At 47.6% G+C, this 22,484-nt stretch overlaps 1 protein-coding gene across 1 annotated transcript; it reads right to left on the bottom strand.

The window, feature by feature from the left end:
* Window positions 1-278: 278 nt before the first annotated feature.
* Window positions 279-20,980, bottom strand: GPRC5A (G protein-coupled receptor class C group 5 member A). Its single transcript, XM_004460340.3, has 4 exons — window positions 20,875-20,980; window positions 8,680-9,608; window positions 6,124-6,182; window positions 279-5,832 (listed from the first exon to the last, which is right to left on the bottom strand). The coding sequence occupies exons 2-4, from the start codon at window positions 9,599-9,601 to the stop codon at window positions 5,740-5,742; spliced, it is 1,074 nt and encodes a 357-aa protein (XP_004460397.2). The 5' UTR covers window positions 9,602-9,608; window positions 20,875-20,980; the 3' UTR covers window positions 279-5,739.
* Window positions 20,981-22,484: the final 1,504 nt, after the last annotated feature.

Here is a 22,484-nt window from a genome sequence, read left to right as displayed (position 1 = left end):
TATCGCCAGTTCATGAACCATTCTGTATATCATACAGTCCTAAAAATAGCCCCTCTGTTAGACACTCCTCCATTAAAGTGAGGTGCACAGAAATGGATTTAATCTTCTGAAGGACATCCCCCCCCAATTCCGTGGGGACAGCACTTCATAACTGTGTCAGAGCTGCCTCTGACTGCTCTGCATTTTTTGGCAGCTGAGCCATATCACTGGTCTTTAGCAGCCTTATGGACAACTAAAACTACTAGGTCTTTTCCATGAAAACTGCAGCGAACCAAATCTTTCCAACCTGTACTTATGCAATTTATTTGGGGGATATGAATACATTTACATTTCAATATGCTTTATTTTTGTTCCAGTAATTGGTAAAACTATTAACCAAACAGATTCAAAGACAGAGCCCCGTGGACCCCCACTGAGACCCCAGCTAAATGAAGGGTCTCTTCTCGAACGTCTGAGTTTAGGATTCCACCTAATTCCATTATCATTATCCCTGCATTTCTCCTCTGGTTCATAAAGACGTCATCCTAAAGCCATATATGCTTTTTCTAATTCAACTCTTGTGGTGAAAAAAAAAGTTCATTTGGAATTATTTCTTCTTAGAGAATGGTGGTAGCCTCCTATAAACACGGGGCATGGTGCTAGAAGCTCCCAACCTGTCCCAGGGCTGAGAACATAGCTACTTGGGCTGGTCAATGTTTTCTGACCCTCCACTGAATGGTGTAAACCCTTTGCCTCCAAAGCCTGAGGAGTCGTTTAAATTAAGTTGATAAAAACCCACAAGGATTGATAACCTGTAACGTGGAAGAGGACCTGAGCATGAAGCAAATGGAACCAGGCAGTTTGGTGAAGTTTCATCTTCCCTTCTTTTCTCTGGGTTGCAGTTGGATTTATTGCGTAAGACACGTGACTCAGGTCATGTCATCACACACACAACAGTTGATTGCTCTGCTTTCCAAGGATTACCGCTGAAATCTGTTATCATCAATTGCCCAGGCAGTGAGGAAGTGCCAAGGAATGTGGCACATGACTCCTGAGGGAAGCTATAACTCCATACCAAAGTGAAAGAAAAGGTGCTGGGTATGAGTTTTTGACCCGATATAGAGCTCAGGGAAGTTGAAGGATTAACACGCTGGCTGGGGAGAATGAGAACTGCTCTCCTTGTTTCGCCATCCCTCCTTTGACAGCCTTCTTTCCCAAGACGCAAATGCTCATTTGGCTTAGGAGTTGTGGGGGGTGACCTGTGGTTAACCAGTCAATATCCTACCTCCATCCTTGCCCAGTCCTTCTCCCCACGGTTTGCATGAAAAACCAGAGAAGATGCAGGAAGGAAAAAGGGAAGGAATGCAATTGAGGAAGCAAAAGAAAATGAGAGGAATCATCAATATCCAGTGACCATAATCACTTTGATTCTTCACTCAAACACCCCCGTGAGGAAAAAGAAAAAAGTGTCTAAAATTGACCACACAAGGGTTGAGTAAAAGAGCACAGAACCAGGCATCCAGTCCTTGTTGTATTAATTCCCTTAGGCCTGCGTTTCCTCCTCTTTCAAATGAGGGTGTGGAGGCACCCATGGGAGGTTCACTGTGACCCCCTCAAACTCTAAAATTTATTATTTTTATTTATTTATTCATTCGTTCATTCATTCATTCATTTAAGGGAGGTACCAGAGATTGAACCCGGGACCTCTCACAGGGAAGCAGTCACTCAACCACCGAGCTATACCCACTCCCCAGCAAGCTCTAAAATTTGCAGGCTCTGGAATATTCCACTCTGAAGGGTCATAAAGTTTGTAGAAATCTGGGGTTTGCAGAAATCTGGGTCAGAACATGATGAACACTGAAGACCTTATTTCACGTTGAAGAAAATAAACCAGACATAAAAGGACAAATATTGTATGATCTCACTGATATGAAATAACTAGAATATGCAAATTCAGAGACAGAAAGAAGAGTATAGGGTACAGCAGGGGTGAGAGGAAGGGGAATGGGTTGTTAATACCTAATGGTGTTCCAAGTTTCTGTTTGGGGTGATGGAAACATTTTAGTAATGGACGGTGGTGCTGGTAGCACAATATTGTGAGTGTAATTAATACCACTGAATTACTTATTAGTAAATGGTTAAAATAGGAAATTTAATGTTAAATATGTTACCACACTAAAAATAAAAAACAAAAACAATACAGGATTGTATAACACAAACAGTGAATCCTAATGTAAAGACTATAGGTAATAGTACATTATAATAATAATCTCTCATCAATTGTAACAAAGATACCACACTAATGCAAACTGTCAAAAAATGGGGGCAGGGATATGGGAACTCTATTTTCTGCATGATCTTTCTATAAACCTGCAACTTGTCTAATAAAAAAATTAATAAAAGAAATCAGAGTCAGGGACTGTTCTGCTGCTGCACAGACCCATCAACATGTCTGGAACATCCAGAGCCAAGGAGGGCAAAGCATTATCCGCCCTGGATGGAAGGAATTCCAGAAAATGTCCACGAGGCTGGGCCTTCAGATTTCCAGAGAGGACAGTCTACAAGCTGGGGGCAGTCAACAACTTGGAAAAGTTAGAAAGGAAGATCCATTTGCTACCCCAAATTCTGAAATAATCCCATGTTTCAGATTGAGGCTGAGATAGGGGCAAAACTGCAAACCCTGGTAGAAGCAGAAGGAAATGGGCAAGGAAGGAAAAGTTCAGTTGGGAACAGTTCAGTTTCCAGCAGTAATGATAAATCTAGAAAGGAAGGAAGGAAGTCCAGCCTGCAGGGTGAAATGGGTTCTACTGCTGCACACACAGGGCCAGGCTAGGCTGTTTGTTTTGGCACACTTTTCCTGGCAAAAAGCCAAGGCTCCCACCACATAAATACTAGCCAACATTAATGCAACAGCAAATGAGACCAGTATCTGTAGAGATGCCAGATTGCATGCAGATGGGCTGGAAATACCTTGTAGAATTTCAAAAAAGTAAGACAAAGGGCAGCGAAGCTCTGCCAAAGTATATGGAGAACAAATTCTTTAAAGTTGGTGGGAGAGAGGAGGCAAACAGCTCATAAATACAAGCCTTTTAAAATGGGATGTGTTTGCCTCAAGCCTACTGAATATCTGCAATACTGCCTCATTGCGCTCACAAAAATAAAAACAAAAAACCATGGCTTTCAACATCTGCTTCTGAAACTTAGCCCCTGAGGGAAGATGCTTGAGGTTTCACCGCCATCAAGTGGAACGTTGGAGTACAGCAGCTTTAGAAGGCTTCCCAGCCTAGAGTGAGATGCCAGGCTAAGACACAATCTATTTCTCATCTGACAATGACAGATGGAGAAAGGTTGTTGAGCTTTATTTCATTACCACTCATTTAGTTCAAAGGAGATGCCATTTTGGTTGCCAGACATCAATCAACTGGCACCACCCCAGGACAAGGCTGGGCTCAAGTCACGCATTCTATTCTGGCCTAGGTGGAGATGGAATTTATAGGAAGGGAACTTTGAAACCTTCTTCTCCAGTACCATAACGATTCTCAGCTGCCCAAACCTCCAGCCCCTGAGATTTTCTTATCTTAACAAAACAGCTTATTTATGTGCAGGAGAAGAGTCCTGAAGAAGGATTAACACCATTGGGGAGTGGGGGGGGGGGCGGGGGGAGGATGGGTGACAAGTGCTGCTCAGAGATTTTTTACTCCTGACAAGGACAAGAATTTAGGGAGGTCCACATGTCAAAAAATTCTGGAGACCACATTATTTCTCAGGAGGGAGATAAATGGCTAGAAACAGGTGCCATATCAGGTGCTCTCCAGTTTTTGAAGAGGTTGAGGAGTACGGCTATTCTTTTCCCTGGTAAGAGAGCTGGTCAGGGCGTTTTGAGTCTTTACCTCTCACTCATCCCTCTGCTTGGCTGATAGGATGGAGACTGGTGGGGGAAAGAAGGAAGGGAATGTGTGTCTTGAGTATCTACGAGAGATACTATATGTGAAACTATACTATGTTTTCCTCACACCCAACCTCATTGGGTCCTGACTTCTTGGGAAAGACTAGAATAGTGTAGAGGGACCCAAATCATTGTTTGTTCACCCTCTCATTTCAAAACAAAACTAGCTGCAAAGCCATGTGCAGAAACCAACCACCAAACCCTTGTGAGATGTAAAATACCCCTACCTCAGCATGCTTTTGACTCACCTCTAAACTCACCTCACCTCTGCCCCACACTGATTTTTCCCTTCTGATAAAAACAGAGTCAGACTCTTACAAGGTAACTTCCTGACTCAGCATCAAATCTTTAAATGTCATTCAGTTTCTATATATGGCGACTCTTTTTTTTTCTCCTTCAAAAGACTTACTACTGTCCTGCCCCAGAGAGCTATTGCTTGAATTAAGTAAATAATAATTGCTAGGGGCCATGTCTTTGCACAAGATACTGTGAACCAATTCTGTCAAATAAGGGATCTGGATTTATCCCCTGCTACAATTAAAGCTTGGGTGAAACTCAAAACTGGTTTTGAGGTCTCCTCCCTGCCTTTCCTGGGCTGCCAAACCCCATTCCAAGGTTGCCTCTCCTCTGCCTGTCAGGAGCAAAATCATAGGATCCATGACCCTTCCTGGCTCCCCACTCACACTGGTCACCCCCTAAAATTGGGGAAAACACACATGTCTCAGATGTAACCAGGAAAAGGAGAGACACATGGAGAAGGGTCCAAGAACGAACCCAATGGAACCGAACTTTGAACTTCAGCTCCAATGGTGAAGCCAACAGGGGACCCCGCCATTTCTCATGTCAACTTCTAACGCCCAAAGCTTGCACTGCCGCTGCCACGGGGGAAAAGCTGCCACCACATCTTTATTGCGTATTCCAGGTGAGGAATGGTGACTAACTTATTACACAAGGAACACTACCCCATTAGTAGACACTGCCCACTTGCACACACAGGAGGGGACACACAATGTAAATCTATTTACAGAGACTAAGGAGCCAGGGAATGGGGGAAGGAGCCGTGCCAGAAATTTATAGCAAGAATGGTGAACAAATTCTCTTGGCAAAAAGAAATTGGGCTTGCCCTTGATAATGGGGTCCTAAAGAAGAGCTCTTGGTAAAACAGTCAAGGGAGATTAGGCCTAGGGATTGACAAACTTTGGGAATGGTGCTAGAAAGGGGTGGCCTGTGACTTGGTACTGGAGAGCTGGAGAGGTCCTGTGTTGGGTAGCACCATAGGGATGAGTGAATCTAGTGTGATCCTTAGCCTGTCCTGCCCAGGCAAGAAGGGAGGGTGCCAAGAAGTTGGCTTCCAGTGTAGGTTTGGGGGGGGGGGCGCTGAGGGTGTTTGTTATTTTGCTCAGATTTGCTGTCTTGTCTGAGCCACACGATCCTCACAAGAGCCACCTTGGGTTAGATGAATTGGCGTCTCAGATTGAAGGAGCCAGATGGAGTCAGATGCCCAGACCTTCAGACACAGGTAAAACCATGGGAAAGAGTAAGATTTGACCCTGAGCTGCCTGAGACTCCCCTCCAAGGAAATAGCCTAAATATGGAACAAGGGGGAAATGCTAACGTGCTACGAAGACGTTGCGCGCCCTGAAGCCCCCCACACCCGGTGCAGAGCAGTGGCCATTGCGGTTGGGAGGGAGGCAAGCTCTGCCTAGAAAGCTGTGCTCAGTTTTCTGAGAAGACTCCGGGTTTAGCCCATTTCCCTTCATGCTCCCCGCTGGTTCTGCTGCCTGGCCGAGGTCGTCCCACTCTTCAGGGCAGATTTAACTGCCCTCTTTCCTCCCTTCATAGCCATTGTAAGGGCTAGCCTGCATCTGGGCCCGTGGGATGGAGAAATCCTTTTGCAAGATCCGATTCTGAAAAGGAAGCAACCGTATTGTTAAACCCCTGCCAGCTCCCAGCCATTTCAACAGAATCCCGGCAGGACAGAAGCTGAATTTCCTTCCCATTCTCCCCAACCCTCCCCCAAAAGTGTGGCCAGCACGTCTTCTGGTCATCCTAACCCCATGAGGCAGATGACGAGGCACATCATCCCTTGAAGGTGAACATCCAGGGGCCATGAGAATGGTGACACCATCTATTCCCACAGGACCAAGGCTCATGGGGTGCCGATACCCCCGATGAAGCAGGAGAAAGAGAACATTTACCTGCAGCTGAAAATGGCTGGAATAAGGGGCATAGAAGGTATCACCTAACTCTTCAACACCTGAAACAGAGCGAGAGGGGAAATCATATGTTAGTGTCCCCCTTTGGGTCCCTGCCTGTACTCAGTCCAGTTCATCGGTCACCACAGTGCATTGTCCTGTCCAATTAATTGTCTGCCTCCCAGGAGACTGGAACCTTCTTGAAATGAGAGACTGTTTCATCTTCACCTAGTGCCAAGCCCAGGCCCAGAATGAGCACTGCATTGGTTGATGAATGAATAACTATCAGGTTACTAGGGAAACCCCCTCCCAAAGCTAGACCCAAAGCCCACCTCATCCAAGGACCACTTCAAACGCATATTTGAAAAGTCATAAAAACAAGACTTTTAGGATACAGATCTGGGCACAGGGGTACCAAGAGTGAGACTTACTGGGGATATCCCTGCTTTCTTAACTGCCCAACAAGAAAAGGTAATAACTTCATTATTTTCTTTGGGAAGGAGTAAAAGTTCTGAGTCATTGTTTTCTAGTATTTAGAGAAAACCAAAGGATTCTCAACATAGGAACAGCAGGATAAACACGTACAATCAGCATGAACACAATTTAAAACTATCCACTTTTCTCCCACCAAACTTGCCTGTTCCACCTTCTATACGTTAAGACATGGTGAAGCCCTGAAGGAATCTGACACTAGAGAGTAAAGATTACAACAGGTACACAAACAACTATCAAATGAGAGAGATTCTGATAAGAGCATTTCAAAGTTCTAGGGAATCCCGGGGCTAGGGTGGGGTGGAGTATGATTACTAAGAAAGATTGGAGAATGCTTGACTCTGGAAAAGGGCAAGAAGAGGGAAGAAGGAAACAGAAGGCAAAGGACAGAAGCACCTTGAGTCAGAAGCACTTTGAGTCCAGACAGAGAGGCAGGAAAAGGCAGGGATGTGGTTCGTTCAGACTGAGAACAAAGTTTCAGTGGTCACTGGGTTCCAACTGGGAAACCTTGGTAAGGATTTGTTGTGATGTGGTGGATAATAGGGAGCCAGTGAAGGTATGAGAGCAGGAAAGTGTAATGGCCAGAGAAGTAATTTAGTGAGAATTGCCCAACAGTGGCCCACTGAATGAATGGAAAGGATTCAAGGGAGGAAAAGAAGTTAGGGGAGAACTAGAGTGAAGGAGGTGACAGGCTGAAGCCATGGGAAGGGCAGGAGGGGTTGGGTAGCTAAAATACCCCTTCTGCCCTCCCCTGCTCCCTTCAGATTCCAAGTGCCCAGGAGAGGGACCAGAGCTGCAGTACCGAGGTACCAGAAAGCTTTGCAGCTCAGGCTTCAAGAGCAGAGAAAAGGCCTACAATTAGCTGGAGCCGAGGGCCTGGCCTCGGGGGTCCCCCACTCCTGTGCTCAAGTCACTCCCTCTTCGAAGAGAACCTAAGATCAACAACAACCTTGAAACAAACAGATCCCACTGGCAAGGAAAATTTCTGGCAACCGGTTTAGCCTCTTTTTCTTATGAAAACAAAAACAGAACACCTGGCTTCTCATAACTCCAGGCAAGAGCAAAATCTTTTGATTCTTCCATGTCAGATAGGATCTCTTCCCTTCCGTGGGCCTAGAGCTATGCAATAAAATGTGGCTTCTCTGGCCAAATGGGAACTCTGGAGATTCTTGCTGTTTTATGATAAAAAGGGCTTTCTCCCTCATCTGCTCTGTGATTGCTACAGAAATCACTGCTTGGCTCTGTGCACTCAAATCTACACGTGCAGGCTACCTACCTCTTCCTCCTCTCCTTTGGAAGGAATGCCTAATTATCTTTGATAAAGAGCCCAATCTCATCTACTTGTCTCGAGGAATTTTTCTAGTCACTCCTTTTCCATTCCTTTGTTCCTCGTGCTTTGATTTAGAGAAACCTGCTTGGTATTGTGCAGAAAGTTCTAGATTAAGACTCCAGGGAAGTGAATTTAGCTCAACTGATTGAGCATCCGCCTACCACATGTGAGGTCCAGGGTTCAAACCCCCAGCCTCCTGACCCATGTGGAGCTGGCCCACACGCAGTGCTGATGCATGCAAGGAGTACCATGCCACACAGTAGTGTTCCCCAAATAGGACAGCCCTACACGCAAGAAATGCACCCCGTAAGAAGAGCCGCCCCGTGCAAAAAAAGTGCAACCTGCCCAGGAGTGGTGCCACACACACAGAGAGCTGACGGAGCAAGATGATGCAAGAAAAAGAGATACAGATTCCCAGTGCAGCTGACAAGAATACAAGTGGACACAGAAGAACACACAGTGAATGGACAAAGAGAGCGACAACTTGGGGGAGAAGGGGTGGAAAAGGGGAGAGAAATAAAAAAGAAATAAAGAAGTGATTTAAAAAAAAAAAAAAGACTCCAAAGACCAGCAGCTGGTCTAACTGGCTGGACAATTTTAGGCACCGAATCTATAAAAGTAGACCTGGAAAGTCTCGTGTGTCCCTGGCAGTTATAAGGCCCTAGAAGTCTCCCCCCACCCATGCACCCCGCACCCCAGCGTCCTACAAGGGAGTCTCCCCCCAGGCAGGCTCCGACCTTGAGGGGCTTCCTCCTGCGAGTAGGCTCTGTTCTCCACCCCATAGCTCTGCTTCATGAGCTGAGGTTTACAGAGCGCGTCCTCCATAGGGTAATCCAGGGGGTTCCGCTGCCTCGTGAGCAGCTGAAACTCGGGTGCCACATAAACCGACAGGAACACCCAGCCGTTGGCCACCAGGACTGAGCTGAGGATGGTATCATCCCACTCAGGGCCAGGCGTCGGAGTCAAGAGCAGGGTGATCCACGCCACCCAGATGGCGATGGAGAGGAGGGTGGTGAGGTAGATGTGAACCCCGTGTCTCCTCCAGCCCGGGAAGGAGCCGCAGAAGGTGAAGAAGGACACGAGGAAGGTCAGGGCCATCAGGATGAGGACATAGATGAGCAGCATGACAAAGTCTTCGTTGCGACGAGGGGCAGGGAGTTCAGAAAAGATTTCCGTGTTGGTCCGGTTCATGGTGAGGACGACATACTCGACGGCGATGACATCCTGCACCAGGCTGAAGCCCACGGCCAGCCCCAGGATCGTCAGCAGGGACAGCGGCTTCCTCCCGCGCACCAGCTGGGTCAGGTTGAAGGCGTGAGCCAGGAGGCAGGAGAAGCAGAGGGAGAAGAGGATGCCGAAGAGAAAGAAGCGCGTGGGCCCCGTGCCGCCGTCCAGTCTGATGAGGAAGGCAAAGGTGAGGCCAAAGATGCCCAGCACCCCCAGCAGGAAGAGGAACTGGGTGGGGAGCACCTTCCGCCGGTTGGAATCCTGCACCTTGCAGATGAGGGCCACGGCAGCCAGCAGGAAGGCGACGGAGGTCACCGCCCCGAGAGCGGCCAGTGCTTCCAGGACGATGCCCCAAACTTCCGCCGTGTCGCAAAGTCGGTGGTACCTGGGGTCCAGGTCTGAGCGGCAGGTGCGAGGGGCCGGCGACACCATTCTGGTCCTGCCGGAAAGCAGAGGGGCGACAACCTCGTAACAAAGTCAGGCCCGGAGGAGGCGCGGAAGGAGGAGGGGAAAGGGCTCCCGTGTTTCGCCGGGGTTTGCTCCTGCATTAGGTGAAGCTACTCATTTTTCCCCACCTCCAGCGGCAGCTTCTGAAGGCTGAGGAAGGAAAGCAACAAATCGCTCTCCACCATTTGACATATTGCTATTTACCCTGCGGAGGATCCTGTGCTCTTAGGAGGTGGTTTCATTGCCTCGTGTCAAAAAATATAACCTGATAGTATCTTTCTTATGAAGTAGTGAATTTGGGGAAATCCCGGGATTGAAGTCAGCACACTTTCATCACCATTTAACGGCCTTTTTCCCACCTTTGGCCTTGTGTCACATGTTATTCATAAGCCCTCATTCCCGTAGCTAAGAGAAATGTTCCTTATCTGAGCCATAGATTTGTCTCCAGAAAGCCAAACATTCACTCCTGAGCCCCTGGCTGTCGCGTGTTAGAGGGATTTTCTTCCTCAAGCCTTGTGAGGATGGCTCTACTGATTCCAAAAGGTAATGGAAGCGGTCCTCGCTATCATCACCAGCTCCAGATTAACTGCCTGCAAAGGGGGGACAATTCCTGGGCGAACCAGTATAGGGAAATCCAACAGAAAACATTACCGATAGCTAACATTAGCTCATTTTTAAATATAAATCAGGTATTCTCCCAAAGTGTATTAATTTAGTTTCATCGCAACCCTATGAGGTAAAAATTATCATCCCTATCTTACAGTTGATTGAAAATGAGTCAGGTAGAGGTTAACTAGGCTAGATGCTACCTCTCACAAATGAGCTCTAATTGGCTTTTTTTTTTTTACCATGCCTTAGAAAGCTTTATTATTATCTTATCCAATTGCCACGATTTTGTCATGCTTTGACTATCATTCTTTCCAGAATATAGGAATTTTTTTCTCCTTCATATGACTGTAGAATTTTAGTGATAATAGGCACATTAGCAGTTAATCCAGCACTTTCAGGTTTTTTTAATGCCAAAAAAGTTTTTTACTTTTTTCATTACTTTTATTATATACATTTTTAATTTTTTTGTATATTCTTATTTTCAAAACAGAGAGGGGAAAAAAGAGATGTGATATTGGGGCATTTTCAGAACTTGGCGTTGTCCTCAAGGATATTGCAGGGGCAGATGCAGGACATTATATATCCTGCCATAACCCACTGAATGGATGGGGAGAGAGTGTAAACTACAATGTAAACTATAATCCATGCTGTGTAGCAGTACTCCAAAATGTGTTCATCAAATGCAATGAATGTATCACACTAATGAAAGACGTTGTCGATATGGGAGGAGTGGGGGGTGTGGAAAGTGGGGTATAAGGGAACCTCTTATATTTTTCATTGTAATATTTTGTGTGATTTATGTATCTTTTTTTAAAAAAAGATAATTTTTTAAAAATGCAATCTGAGACACACACACTCTCAGAGATGCCCGGCCAACCCTGGCTCAGTTTCTGGCCCTCATTTCATAGAGTCCCTGGGAATAGAAACTCCCAGGTAATAGATGACCCAAAACAGATCATCTCTTCACCCACTCAGGGACCATCAGGAATTGGATGGATGTAGGGACAGGAGTTAGAGCAAGGCCAGGCCATCGAGGGCAGCAGTGAAACATTTTGACCTTCCCTGGTGTCCAAATAAGGGCAGAGAATGTGCAAAAAGAAATAAAAAAGATGGAGCAGGGCTGCGATTAGAAAGCCAGGAAGAGTACAAAGCCTCTGCTGAATCCTACCTCTTTCCTTAACGCAGAGGAAACAACTCAGAAATAGTTCACTCACCAAACCTACAAATGCTTATTAAGATTTCCTAGGAAGACACACCGACCACTCTGCGGTCCTGTGATCAGCCCAAGAAAATGGCCATCCTTCTCCTTCCAAGCAGTCTTCTTGAAGATCAGATCACAAGGCAGAGAACAAACAGTGCAATGGGATGCAAAACAAGCCATCATCCACTAGCAAGGACAAAGGAGCATCCTCCTCAATGGAGACAGAATTCAAACACCTGCTCCCCTTAAAGATGTGAAATCATCTTTTCAATTAGGAGAGAGATGTTTGTTGTGCCAGAGTTATTTTATTCACTTAGCAATTAGGGAAAAAATCATACACATAAACGTGTATATGTATAATATATTAATGCATAGTATGTATGTTGGAATTGTATGTGTGTATTTGTTTATGTATGTATATGTGGCTCTGTTAGAATAAAATAACCCCAGATATAGCTTAACTCTATCTTCCTGGCTTTTTAATAACATTTTGAATCTCCAAGCTTAACTTTGTGTAATATAGGCATTCATTCAACACCATTATGTGCCAATCACTTCTAAGGATTCAGTGCTAAACTGGTCAGACGGACACGTTCCCTGCCAGAGTAGAAGAGACAGACTATCTGGCCAATCCCGCCCCCACCCCCCAGCCTTTCTTGGCTTCCCCTCACTGTGGGTCTGTCACCTGCTCTTTACACCCCTGGAGACTGCAAGGCATGGCGGGGTAAGAGCCTTGAAAGGCCTAAAGCCTGATGGGCCTTGCCCACAGGTGACTGCTGGTTGGAGGTGTGGGAAAGGTGGGGCCTCCCTTGTCTCTCCCATCCACCAGGAAAGGAAACCGTCTCCTTCAAGGCAGCGTGGACAAGGGAAGGGAGCCAGGCCGCGGGCACGGGACAAGGGAAGGGAGCCAGGCCGCGGGCACGTCATCTTCGCTGTCCTCCCCCACCCCCTTCGCTCGCTCTGATTAGATGGTGTGCAGCAGGAGCAGCATTCTCCTCGCCCCTACTTTGTCCTTTCACCTCCCTGCCCTTCCCTGCACCTGCTCCTTCACCCTCCAGGAATTTGTTTGTTGACAGTGGTTGTTATCATAATTACCAGGGAACTTTGAGCCTGATGACTCTAAATCTCCACAGATGGATAAGGTTTTTGCCTAAGGACCAGTCTGGTGCTGGAGAGAGGGACCTGTAAGGCAAAGACCAACTGCTCCCCCCAACTCGGACCGCTAGCCCCTCATTTCTTATGCAGCTGCACTTGAGTTATGTCCCATACCCACCTGGTACCACAGACTCTGGTTTCCAAAATTATTAAGACAGCCAATTTTATTGAATCCACTAGATTTTTAATCAAATCCCAGATACCATATGATTTTATCCACCAATATTTCAGTATGTGTCTCTAAAAGATAACTTTTTCACTGAATCTTGCTGTAAACATTGACAATAGGGGAGTGGATGTAGCTCAGGGGTTGAGCGCCTGCTTCCCATGTACAGGGTATCCCCGGTACCTCCTAAAAACAAAAACAAACAAATGAAAAAACCAACTCGGAGGAGCTGTTGTAGCTCAGTGGTTGAGCACCAGCTTCCCACATACGAGGTCCCAGGTTCAATCCCTAGCCCCACAAAAAATAAAAATAACAAATAATCCCGCAAGATCAAATATCCAGTCAAATTTCAAATTGTCTAAGTCTCTCACAAACATCTTTAAAAAAAAAAAAAAACCACTTCTTAGTAAATATTTTTATCTGGGTGACTAACTTTTTTGGTATTATCATTCTCAATTCACCTCTGTTAAACCTCCTCCACCCCTTCCCCAGCCTGATAGGAATTGCTTAACTGTTCTAAAATGTCAAAAGTACTTTGAATTCAGCCAAAAGAAAGTAAAACTCACCAGGGTCATTAGCAGGCAAGTCTGTTCTGAAAAGGTGATGTGTTGCCTGGGAATGGCCCAGATGGTGGAAAGGCAGTGGGAAGGGCTCAGGGTTCTGAGAAGCTGAAGAGCAGGCTTTAAAGATGGAGAAGGGAAGCAGCCCGCATCCAGAGATGTGAACTGCCAGGAGCTAGAGAAATAGCCTAGGAGAAGAACCTGAGGGTTGCTGCAGGAGAGAGAAGGCAGAATGAGGCTCCTGGTTATCTGGGCATTGTCTGTGCCCAAAGTCAAAAGAAGGGAGACCTAGAGTCCAACGAAGAAAGGCCTTGTTCCTACAAAGACCTAATGGAATCTACCAGAAACAACTCACCTAGGGACTGCACTGAAAGCAAGGGAAAGTTTCCTAATTCATTCTCACCGTGGGCCATGCATGGTTTTAAACATTTCACATGTGTCTACTCATCCAACCCCCACAAACAACTTCATGATATCGCCAAGAGTATTATTATCCCTGTCCCACAATTGCAGCAACTGAGGCACACAGGCTGGCTAACTTCTCCAGTTAGTGAGCGAAAGAGCCAGGATTCAAACCTGAATTCTAACTCCCAAGTCACAGGTTTTAACACAACACTACATACAGCCCCTTTGTCTGGCAAGAACTTTGAAGCCAAGAGGGACCCGTCGATTAGAAATGGAGCGACTATGTCAGCGTTAGGGCTCTAAAGCTCTACACGTCGGGGAAATCAGCTGGGGAGTACGAGCCAGGCTTTGTGAGTTGCACCAACTGTACAGTCATACCCTCAAATTTCTGCAGGTTCGATAAAGAAGAAATGATTGCATGTACACATTGACTATGCATGCTTCACTGCAGTAGATAGAGTGAGAAAGGAAGTCCTCCAAGGATGAGGACATGGGGCGGTGGGCATCCTGGGGGGTCTTCCTGTTTGTGAGCCTTCAACAATGGCATCCAAACTAACTTGGGATCTAGCGCCAAGCAGGGAAACGGCCTAGAAATCCTCACCCTATACTAACCAACCCATCGTCCAAGTCCTATCATTTCCACCTCTTCGGCATCTCTTGAAAACGTCTTCTTCTCCCCAGCCCTAGGTCAGGCTGCCATGGTAGCTTCCTGGACCACCAGAGTCTGAGCACTCTGCTCCAGTCTTACCCTGTCTGGTCTACTCTTTACCTACAGTCAAGGGGAAGAGCCAGATCCCTGCACCCAAAGATTAAGGCACTGCGTCCTGGCCCCTGCCTCCCTCTCCAGCCTCCTGCCTTCCCTCCCCACCCCACCCCAACATGTGACCATCTCCATCCTCCTAACCAGCCCCATCATCTCGTTTCAAATGCTGTCCCATCTGCATGGAACATTCTCCCCACTTCCCTCTTACTCCCCCGTTTACTTGACTTACACAGGTGCCTTCTTCCAGGATGCCTTCTTCGATGCCCATGTCATGAAAAAATCATCCCATGAATATTTAGAGAACTGGCCGCACTTCCCACCACAGTACTGGTCACTCCACCCTGTAAACACCCCTTGGTTGTCCTCCTCTCCCTGGAGACTCCAATTCTCTGTCAAGCCCAGACTGCATTGTTAAACTCTGTCTCTCCAGCCCCTGGCCTAGCTGGAAGGTACCTGGTACCTGTAGCTGGATGGATGAATGAGCAGTGAACAGGGCTTGGTGGGTAGGAGTGAGGGGGCCAGCATGGTGGGATGGAGGGGGGCGGTGAGCCTGGTTCCCTCACCAGCCCCCTGACTGCTGTCTTTATTTCTAATGTCCCTTCCTTCCACCCTCCTTCTCTAAGGGCTCCCTAAATCTACATCCTGGGTCAGAGATCAGAGGCTCCAGACCATGTCAGGAGCTGTGCTGTGTCTAAGTGACATCAGGTGGCTCCTAGGAGAGCGGGAATCCTGAGGTTTCCCAGCAAGCTGAGAGGCAGTTCCAGGAATCCAGTCATGCGCTCCCACCCAAACACCCTGATGACTAAGCCCTGAACATGGAGGAAAAGGGTGAGAAGTAGGGGGTGTGGCTTCTGCCTTGGGCATCAGAAAAGGGCCTAGAAGAAGGAGACCCCTTTACTGCCTGAGCCAACCAGCTGCTGTCCAATGACATGGCGATATGGATGGCCAAGACGCTGAAATCACTTGTGTGGCCTTAAATCCCTTCAGGATGAGTCAGGGCAGGGAAAAAAGGTGAGGAAGAAGAAAGGAAGGGAAGGAAGAAAACCGGGAGGGAGGAAGTCACTCTTTGGGCTCAGTGCCAAGCCTTCTTGCTCGCCTGCGTTGGGAAGAAAGGGTTTCAACTGCCTAGATGTGTGTGGGCAAGTCACCTAACCTCTGGGCCTCAGTCCTCTGAAAAATGAGGGGCTGCTGGGCTAGTCTGAGCCCTTGCCCAGCTCGACCGTCCACGTGGACAACTTCCAAATCTCTCTCCCTCCCCCTCATGCTCCTTTTTGCCCCATCTCCTGCCATTAAAAGAATTAAACTCCAATCCAAGCCCAAAGCCAGGGATGGAGGTGAAGTTGAAGGTCAGAGGGCCAGCCAAGGAGAGGGACGAAGAGGAGTGCCCAGCGGAGGACAAAGCCAGCGGTTCTGGGGCCGTGGTGACCCTGGTGGCGGCCTCGACTGACACACAGCATTGCCTGATACAGAAGAACAAACGGCACTTGATGAGTCTCCCAATCTCTGAAATGCCTCTGAGAGGTGGGAAAAGTGGGGGAAGTTGCTTCAGCCCAAACTGGTTCACAGGGGCCTCCCCCAGAGCACGTCTGAGCACGAACTACCCAGCTGCTCTCCTCTTCCTCCGTGTGAGACTTATCCCATTCTGTCATCTGAAAATGAGGATGACAATACCCACCTCTCAGATCGCCCTGGGGGGTGATACCAAATAACATAAACATTTGTGGAAACTGAAACTTCATACCATCCTGGCCCTGCAAATTTGTGATTTTCCAGCATTTTTATTTTCTCTCTCTTCTTGAATTGTTATATTCAATCTGTAGTAATAACAACAGTCACAATATAATTATGAATAAAAATAATCACAGCTACTGTCACATACTGAGCCCAATCATAACCCAGGCACTATGCACAGGGTTTATGTTTTTACATGTAGTATCTCATTTATATGATTTTGCATCTATTATCTCATTTAGCATTAGTTCAGCCTAGGGATTAAGTTCTAAAATCTCCACTTTATGGGTGAGAAAACTAACATTAATGCCATTTTGTCTATCCCATCAGACTCAGGCTCAGTTTGAGCTTCAAGCCCTTTCTCTCATCTGTCTCCTTCCTTCCAGATATCCCTCTCTGCCTCTGTGTAAGGCAAGCAAAATCTCTCTAGAGAATTTTCTATCTAGAAGAGAATTTGGGTTCATCTAAGGTCCTTTCCTACAAAGTTTGTCTCAGCACATGCATTATTCTTCTAGCCAGAAAGATTCTTCCCCTTCTGTTCACAATCCATTTATCATATTTCTTCAAAACTTGGCTCGAAACTTAACTCTGTCATGAGGTTTTTTAAAAAAATGAATTCCATCTCACTTTGAACTTTTAAGTCCCTGCATAGTTTTTACTATTTAGTGCAGCAAGGCACTCCAGTTTTTCCATAGATGTGTTGCATATCACGCATGACTATCAGCGCTGACCTGCCCATCGTAGAATCAGTTTCTCGTATTGGATGGTGTCCCCTCACTATGTGAAACAAACTGTTCTATGCGGTTGTTGCTGAGCAAATGTTTTGGACTAAGACTGACCACTGAATACTTACTCAAAGCGAGTTATTCACTAGCAAGTGTGAGTAATGGGGAGGAAGAATTTTTGAAGATGAGTGCTTACTGATACTAATCCTCATTTTTCATCCAGGCTGAGTTCTTCCAAGACAAGGGAGGAGTCCTACAGAAATTTCTCTTGAGGAAGGATTAGTTATAAACAGAAAGTATCTGTCGGGCAATCTCCAGGATGCCCTGCTCTGAGTCGCCATCCCAATCCTGATGACATAAAAATGAGACATCGTGGCAACAACTTATGAATAACATCTGAATAGCATTACTGAATTGAGTTTCTCTGTAGCAACTGTGAGAAAATAAAACCTCATACAACCACAGGAGGATCTAAACAAGTATAACAACAGCATTCATCCCAATTTTTTCACTTTCAGGTGGTTTCCTGGATATTGCCCCTTTTCTCTCACTCTAAACAAAACATACGGAATTTAGAAAATGTGAATATAAAAATGTGGAACCATTTAAAAAAAAACTCAAGAGTTTGAGTGAAGCTTCCAAATTACCCTAAAAATCCTAAGAGATTAAATGTCCAGGAAATATGTGGATAAAATGATGTTTTCCACTGGTATATGATCTCAAAGTTCTCAAACCCCCCCCCTTCAGTATTTTATTTCAGCACATAAAGATAACCACCAGTAGATCTAAAAATACAAAGTAAACTGTCTAATGGTGGGGGGGGGGGCGCAGGGGCCAGGGAAGAACAGACTATGTGGACTAAAATAAGATGACAATAGCAACTATTATTGCAATAAATATATGTGGTAATTTTATTTTTTAAAAAGATTAAACTATATTATGCCTAGAACCTCACATAAAATGACAGAACTCAAAAAGGTCAAAAGTAAAAAGAAGGAGAAATGAAAATAAATGCAAAAAGAAACAATAAACAACTGCTTATTTAACAGGTATTATGTGTCAGGCACAAAGTTAAGTGACTTGGTCAAGGTGAAAAAAATAAGCAGGAGTTGAGGTATTAATACCACACAAAGTTGTAATCAAGACAAAAAAAAGTATTATATGGATCAAAGAAGTTGATTTATAATAATTAGGGATATTCCACATTGAGGATATAACCATAATAAACTTTTATGCACTAAGTAATATGGCACCAAAATATATCTAACAAAATCTACCATAAAGACAAGGAAATATGAAAAGTAATACTATAGTTACAGGAAACTTTAATACTTCATCATTAGTCCTTGGCAAATGAAATAGAAAAATATGAATAATGTAAAGTTTTATAAATGTTCTATGGATACTTTAACATAAATATTCTCTATCTTTGGATTATGTCTTATTACATCCCCATTTTTAATCATATCATTCAGATTCTCTATATTGAGGATCAGCAAGCACTTTCCATAAAGGACCAGAAAATAAATATTTTAGGCTTTTGCAGACCATATGTTTGTAGCAGGAAGGCAGTCATAGACAATAAATAATGAGGGAAACGGACTTTGGCCCAGTGGTTAGGGCGGCCGTCTACCATATGGGAGGTCCGCGGTTCAAACCCCGGGCCTCCTTGACCCGTGTGGAGCTGGCCATGCGCAGTGCTGATGCGCGCAAGGAGTGTCGTGCCACGCAAGGGTGTCCCCCGCGTGGGGGAGCCCCACGCGCAAGGAGTGCGCCCGGTAAGGAGAGCCGCCCAGCGTGAAAAGAAAGAGCAGCCTGCCAGCGGACAAAGAAACAAGACGCAGCAAATAGACACCAAGAACAGACAAACAGGGGAGGGGGGGAAATTAAATAAATAAATAAATCTTTAGAAAAAATAAATAAATAATGAAACAATAACACATGAGCTTGGCTATGTTCCAATAAAAGTTATTTACAAAAGAGGACTTGATCCATGGACCATTGTTTGCCTATCTCTGCTCTATATGTTTACTTCTATTTAAGTGGTCATGGAACATTTTCAAAAATTGAGCAGGTTGTAGACAATGAAAAATCTGAAATTCTAAAATAAGAAGTGTGCAGATGATATGCTCTGACCACAATGCAACAAAAATAGGAACCAAAGTAGAAAAAACACACCCAACTACTCAGAAAATCAAAGACCCCTCAAGCAAGAACACTACTCAATTATTATTTTTAAAGGTCCTACTAAGCTATCGTCTCATTCCCTATCCATCTCATCTATGCATGCTCAAAGAGTGGTGCACCTGGGACCAAATCCCAGCATAAGAATAAAATCATGGGAAACGGACTTTGGCCCAGTGGTTAGGGCGTCCGTCTACCATATGGGAGGTCCGCGGTTCAAACCCCGGGCCTCCTTGACCCGTGTGGAGCTGGCCATGCGCAGTGCTGATGCGCGCAAGGAGTGCCGTGCCACGCAAGGGTGTCCCCCGCGTGGGGGAGCCCCACGCGCAAGGAGTGCGCCCGTGAGGAAAAGCCGCCCAGCGTGAAAAAGAAAGAGCAGCCTGCCCAGGAATGGCGCCGCCCACACTTCCCGTGCCGCTGACGACAACAGAAGCGGACAAAGAAACAAGACGCAGCAAATAGACACCAAGAACAGACAACCAGGGGAGGGGGGGAAATTAAATAAATAAATAAATCTAAAAAAAAAAAAAAAAAAAAAGAATAAAATCATGCAGTCAAAATTTGTCTTTGCATTGTTATTTTCAATTACCACTAAGAAATGGAATAATAAAACAGGCACTAAGATATAGATGTGCTAGAATCTTAGCATCGGAGAAGAGCCCAAGGTCTTTTGAAGCCCCTTAGGAGAAATCCAAGGCCCAGACTTTTCTTGTTGGTTACATGGTCCTGCAGCGCCACAAGGAGATGTTATCAGGCTTCCTGAATCCAGGCTGCGAGTGCTGCCCGGGAAGCCCTACCATTCTGCTCATTCCTTTCTGCCCTTGGAGGAGCCGTCTCTGCCTCCCAGACAGGCCCTCCCCTGACACCCCCGCCCCCCACCTGCCCGCCTTCATTCCTTCTCTTCTCTGCACTGACCTGGAGGATGGGGTGCCGGCCTCACCACCTCCCACGGGCCCCAGCCCACTGAACCTGGAGTGGCTCAAGTATCCCCCTCAGGAATGAGCCCAGCCCTGGCCAGGTGTGGTGTGCACATAAGCCCCAGGAGAAAACCAGCCTGGTACGACACGGGGAGTGGGAATTCCTGCAAATCCCCCGATCCCGAGCAGCTTCACCGACTGGCTAACCGTTTCTTCCTCCGTGGAAGTCTAAGGGATCATCTTGAAAACAGCCTTGGACCATTCCCAAATCCTGTCTAGATGTTGCTGGAACATAGGCTGTTAACCGCACCTTCAACTTCCAAGCCAGAGGAGGAGCCTGTGGAGCTGATGGCCCACACCAAGTCAGGAGAATCTACTCCCCAAAAGTTCAGAAGAGCGCACTTGAGGGCGAACCAAACGGACGAATTTTCCAGCATCCGAGTGAAGTAACGATGGTCACCATCTCCCCCTCCTGCACAGTCGCCCCGCCCCCAATTTCCCACTTCCCCTGGTCCCCAGGTCCTTCCCTTCCTCTAAGATTTCTACCCGTTTTCTCTGCCCCCAAGGCCAGCCCGGATGGGAGTCCTCTTAGAACTTTGTAGAAAGTGTCCCAGCAGACAGGATCACCCCGGTTTTCCTTTTGCACGCCTCTCTTTTCGCCTGAGAAACTCTGAACACTTTGGAGTTGAACTGGGGGACTCCCTCTCCCGCAGGGTTTCCTGGCACAGCCAGCCGCCTCCCGCCACCGGGGCGTGTCCCCCGAGCGCACCCCGCCCGGCGCCCACTCCCCCCACGTCCCGGCGTGGCCGCCCCGCGCCGCGGGCTCCGCGCGCCTCACTCACCGCGTCCCGCGCTCGAGGCAGCCGGGCAGGCCCTGGGAGCTGCGGTGGCCGCGGGCTGGGATGCCGCGCGCGCCGCGCCCGCGCTTATAAGGCGGCTGTCGCCGGAGGGGGGCCGCGCGGGGGTGAGCAGAGGGACAAGGGGCGGGAGGGTCAGCGGGCCAGGACACGCCCCTGCCCGCTCCCTGGCCCCTGGTGCTGTTAAGAAAATAAAGTCCTCGTGCCAGGGAGGGAACCCAGAGCCGCCTGACGTCAGCGACACGGTCACCCCTGGAGTGGGTGGGGGCTCGGCCCGGCCCCGCGCCCCAGACCCCTCCCCGACGTCCAAGAGAGGGGCCGCCGGGGCCGCCCGGGGCGGCGCTGCAGGTTGTCCCCGGCGGGGCCACACCCGCCGTCCCTGCGCCGCTCGCCCGCTAGACCCGGCTAAAGCCAGGGCCTTAGGGTCACCCCGGGCCCTGCAGCCGGGGGCGCGTGGGCAGGAGGCGCGAAAGTGGCTGGAGAGCGGACCCCGAGTCCCCGTTCCTCTCACCTCTAGGGCCCCAGCAGGGCAGGGTGGGGACCCACCCCCGTCCCCTCCCCCCGTCCCCACCCCCACTCCCGCCGGGGAGGAGAGCAGGGGCCGCTCTCGGGGCTCCCCAGCCGGGGCCAGAAAAGGGCCAAGGAGGACTGGGTGGGAGTGAATTCCTCTCCAACCCTTAGAGCCCGCAGACACACCAGCACCCTTAGAGCTGCCCTGGGGCGGCGATGGTTCTCTCTTTACCTCCCTAACTACGCAGCCTGAAAGGCTCCGGGTGGATGGAAATGCAGACGCTGGAATCCAGGAATCTGCCTTTGGTGTCTGGTTTCGCCCTCCCTAGCTCCCACTCCTCAAACACCGCGAGCCGCTCCTCCTGACACTTCGTTTACTTGTCAAACAACCCTTGAGTGGCTGACCCCTCCTCCCGGCTCTGGCAAGGGGCTACCCGCCCTGCCTCTGGGGGTATGGAGGGAGAAGGGGCCCCTGGGTCTTGAGGGTGATGATGAACTCACCTGTTACTGCGCAGCCTCCTCACTTCCTCCCACACCCCAGGTTTCCAGACCTAATGTCCTCTGAAAGTGTGACTTTCTGGAGCCCCCACCTTTGCTAGGTTCTTATTTCCCTCCCAAGAAACCCATCTTGGCACCCGCCCCAGGAGGCCTAGGGGTGAGCAAGTCTCCCTTCTCCACGCCCAGCCCACGAGCTGCATGCGGTGTCCCAGGCCATTTGGCGGGGACAGCCAGCAAGGACAGGGCGCTTTAGTGGGTGCCATCCGCTAAGTCGGGTCTTCTCTCTGGTTCTCTGGTTCTCTTCTGTAAATGAAGTTGGACTGGATCTGTGATAGGAATATAAATGTAGCTCAGGTGGCTGAGAACCTGTTTCCTGTGTATGAGGTCCTGGGTTCAATCCCCAGTAACCCCTCGAAAAATAAATACACGTAATGTAAGCTACATATGTAAGTAGCCGTATTAAAAGAAGCAAAAAACAGGGAATTCATTTTAACAATATGTTTTATTCAACCCACTGCATCCCAAATAATATCAGTTCAAGCTGTAATCAAGATTTTAAAATATTAATGAGATGTTTTACACTCTTT

This window comes from Dasypus novemcinctus, chromosome 20, assembly GCF_030445035.2.
Source record: "Dasypus novemcinctus isolate mDasNov1 chromosome 20, mDasNov1.1.hap2, whole genome shotgun sequence".
Classification (NCBI taxonomy): Eukaryota; Metazoa; Chordata; class Mammalia; order Cingulata; family Dasypodidae; genus Dasypus; species Dasypus novemcinctus.
The sequence above is the reverse complement of the archived record's forward strand: the minus strand, read 5'-3'. Positions and strand labels throughout refer to the sequence as shown.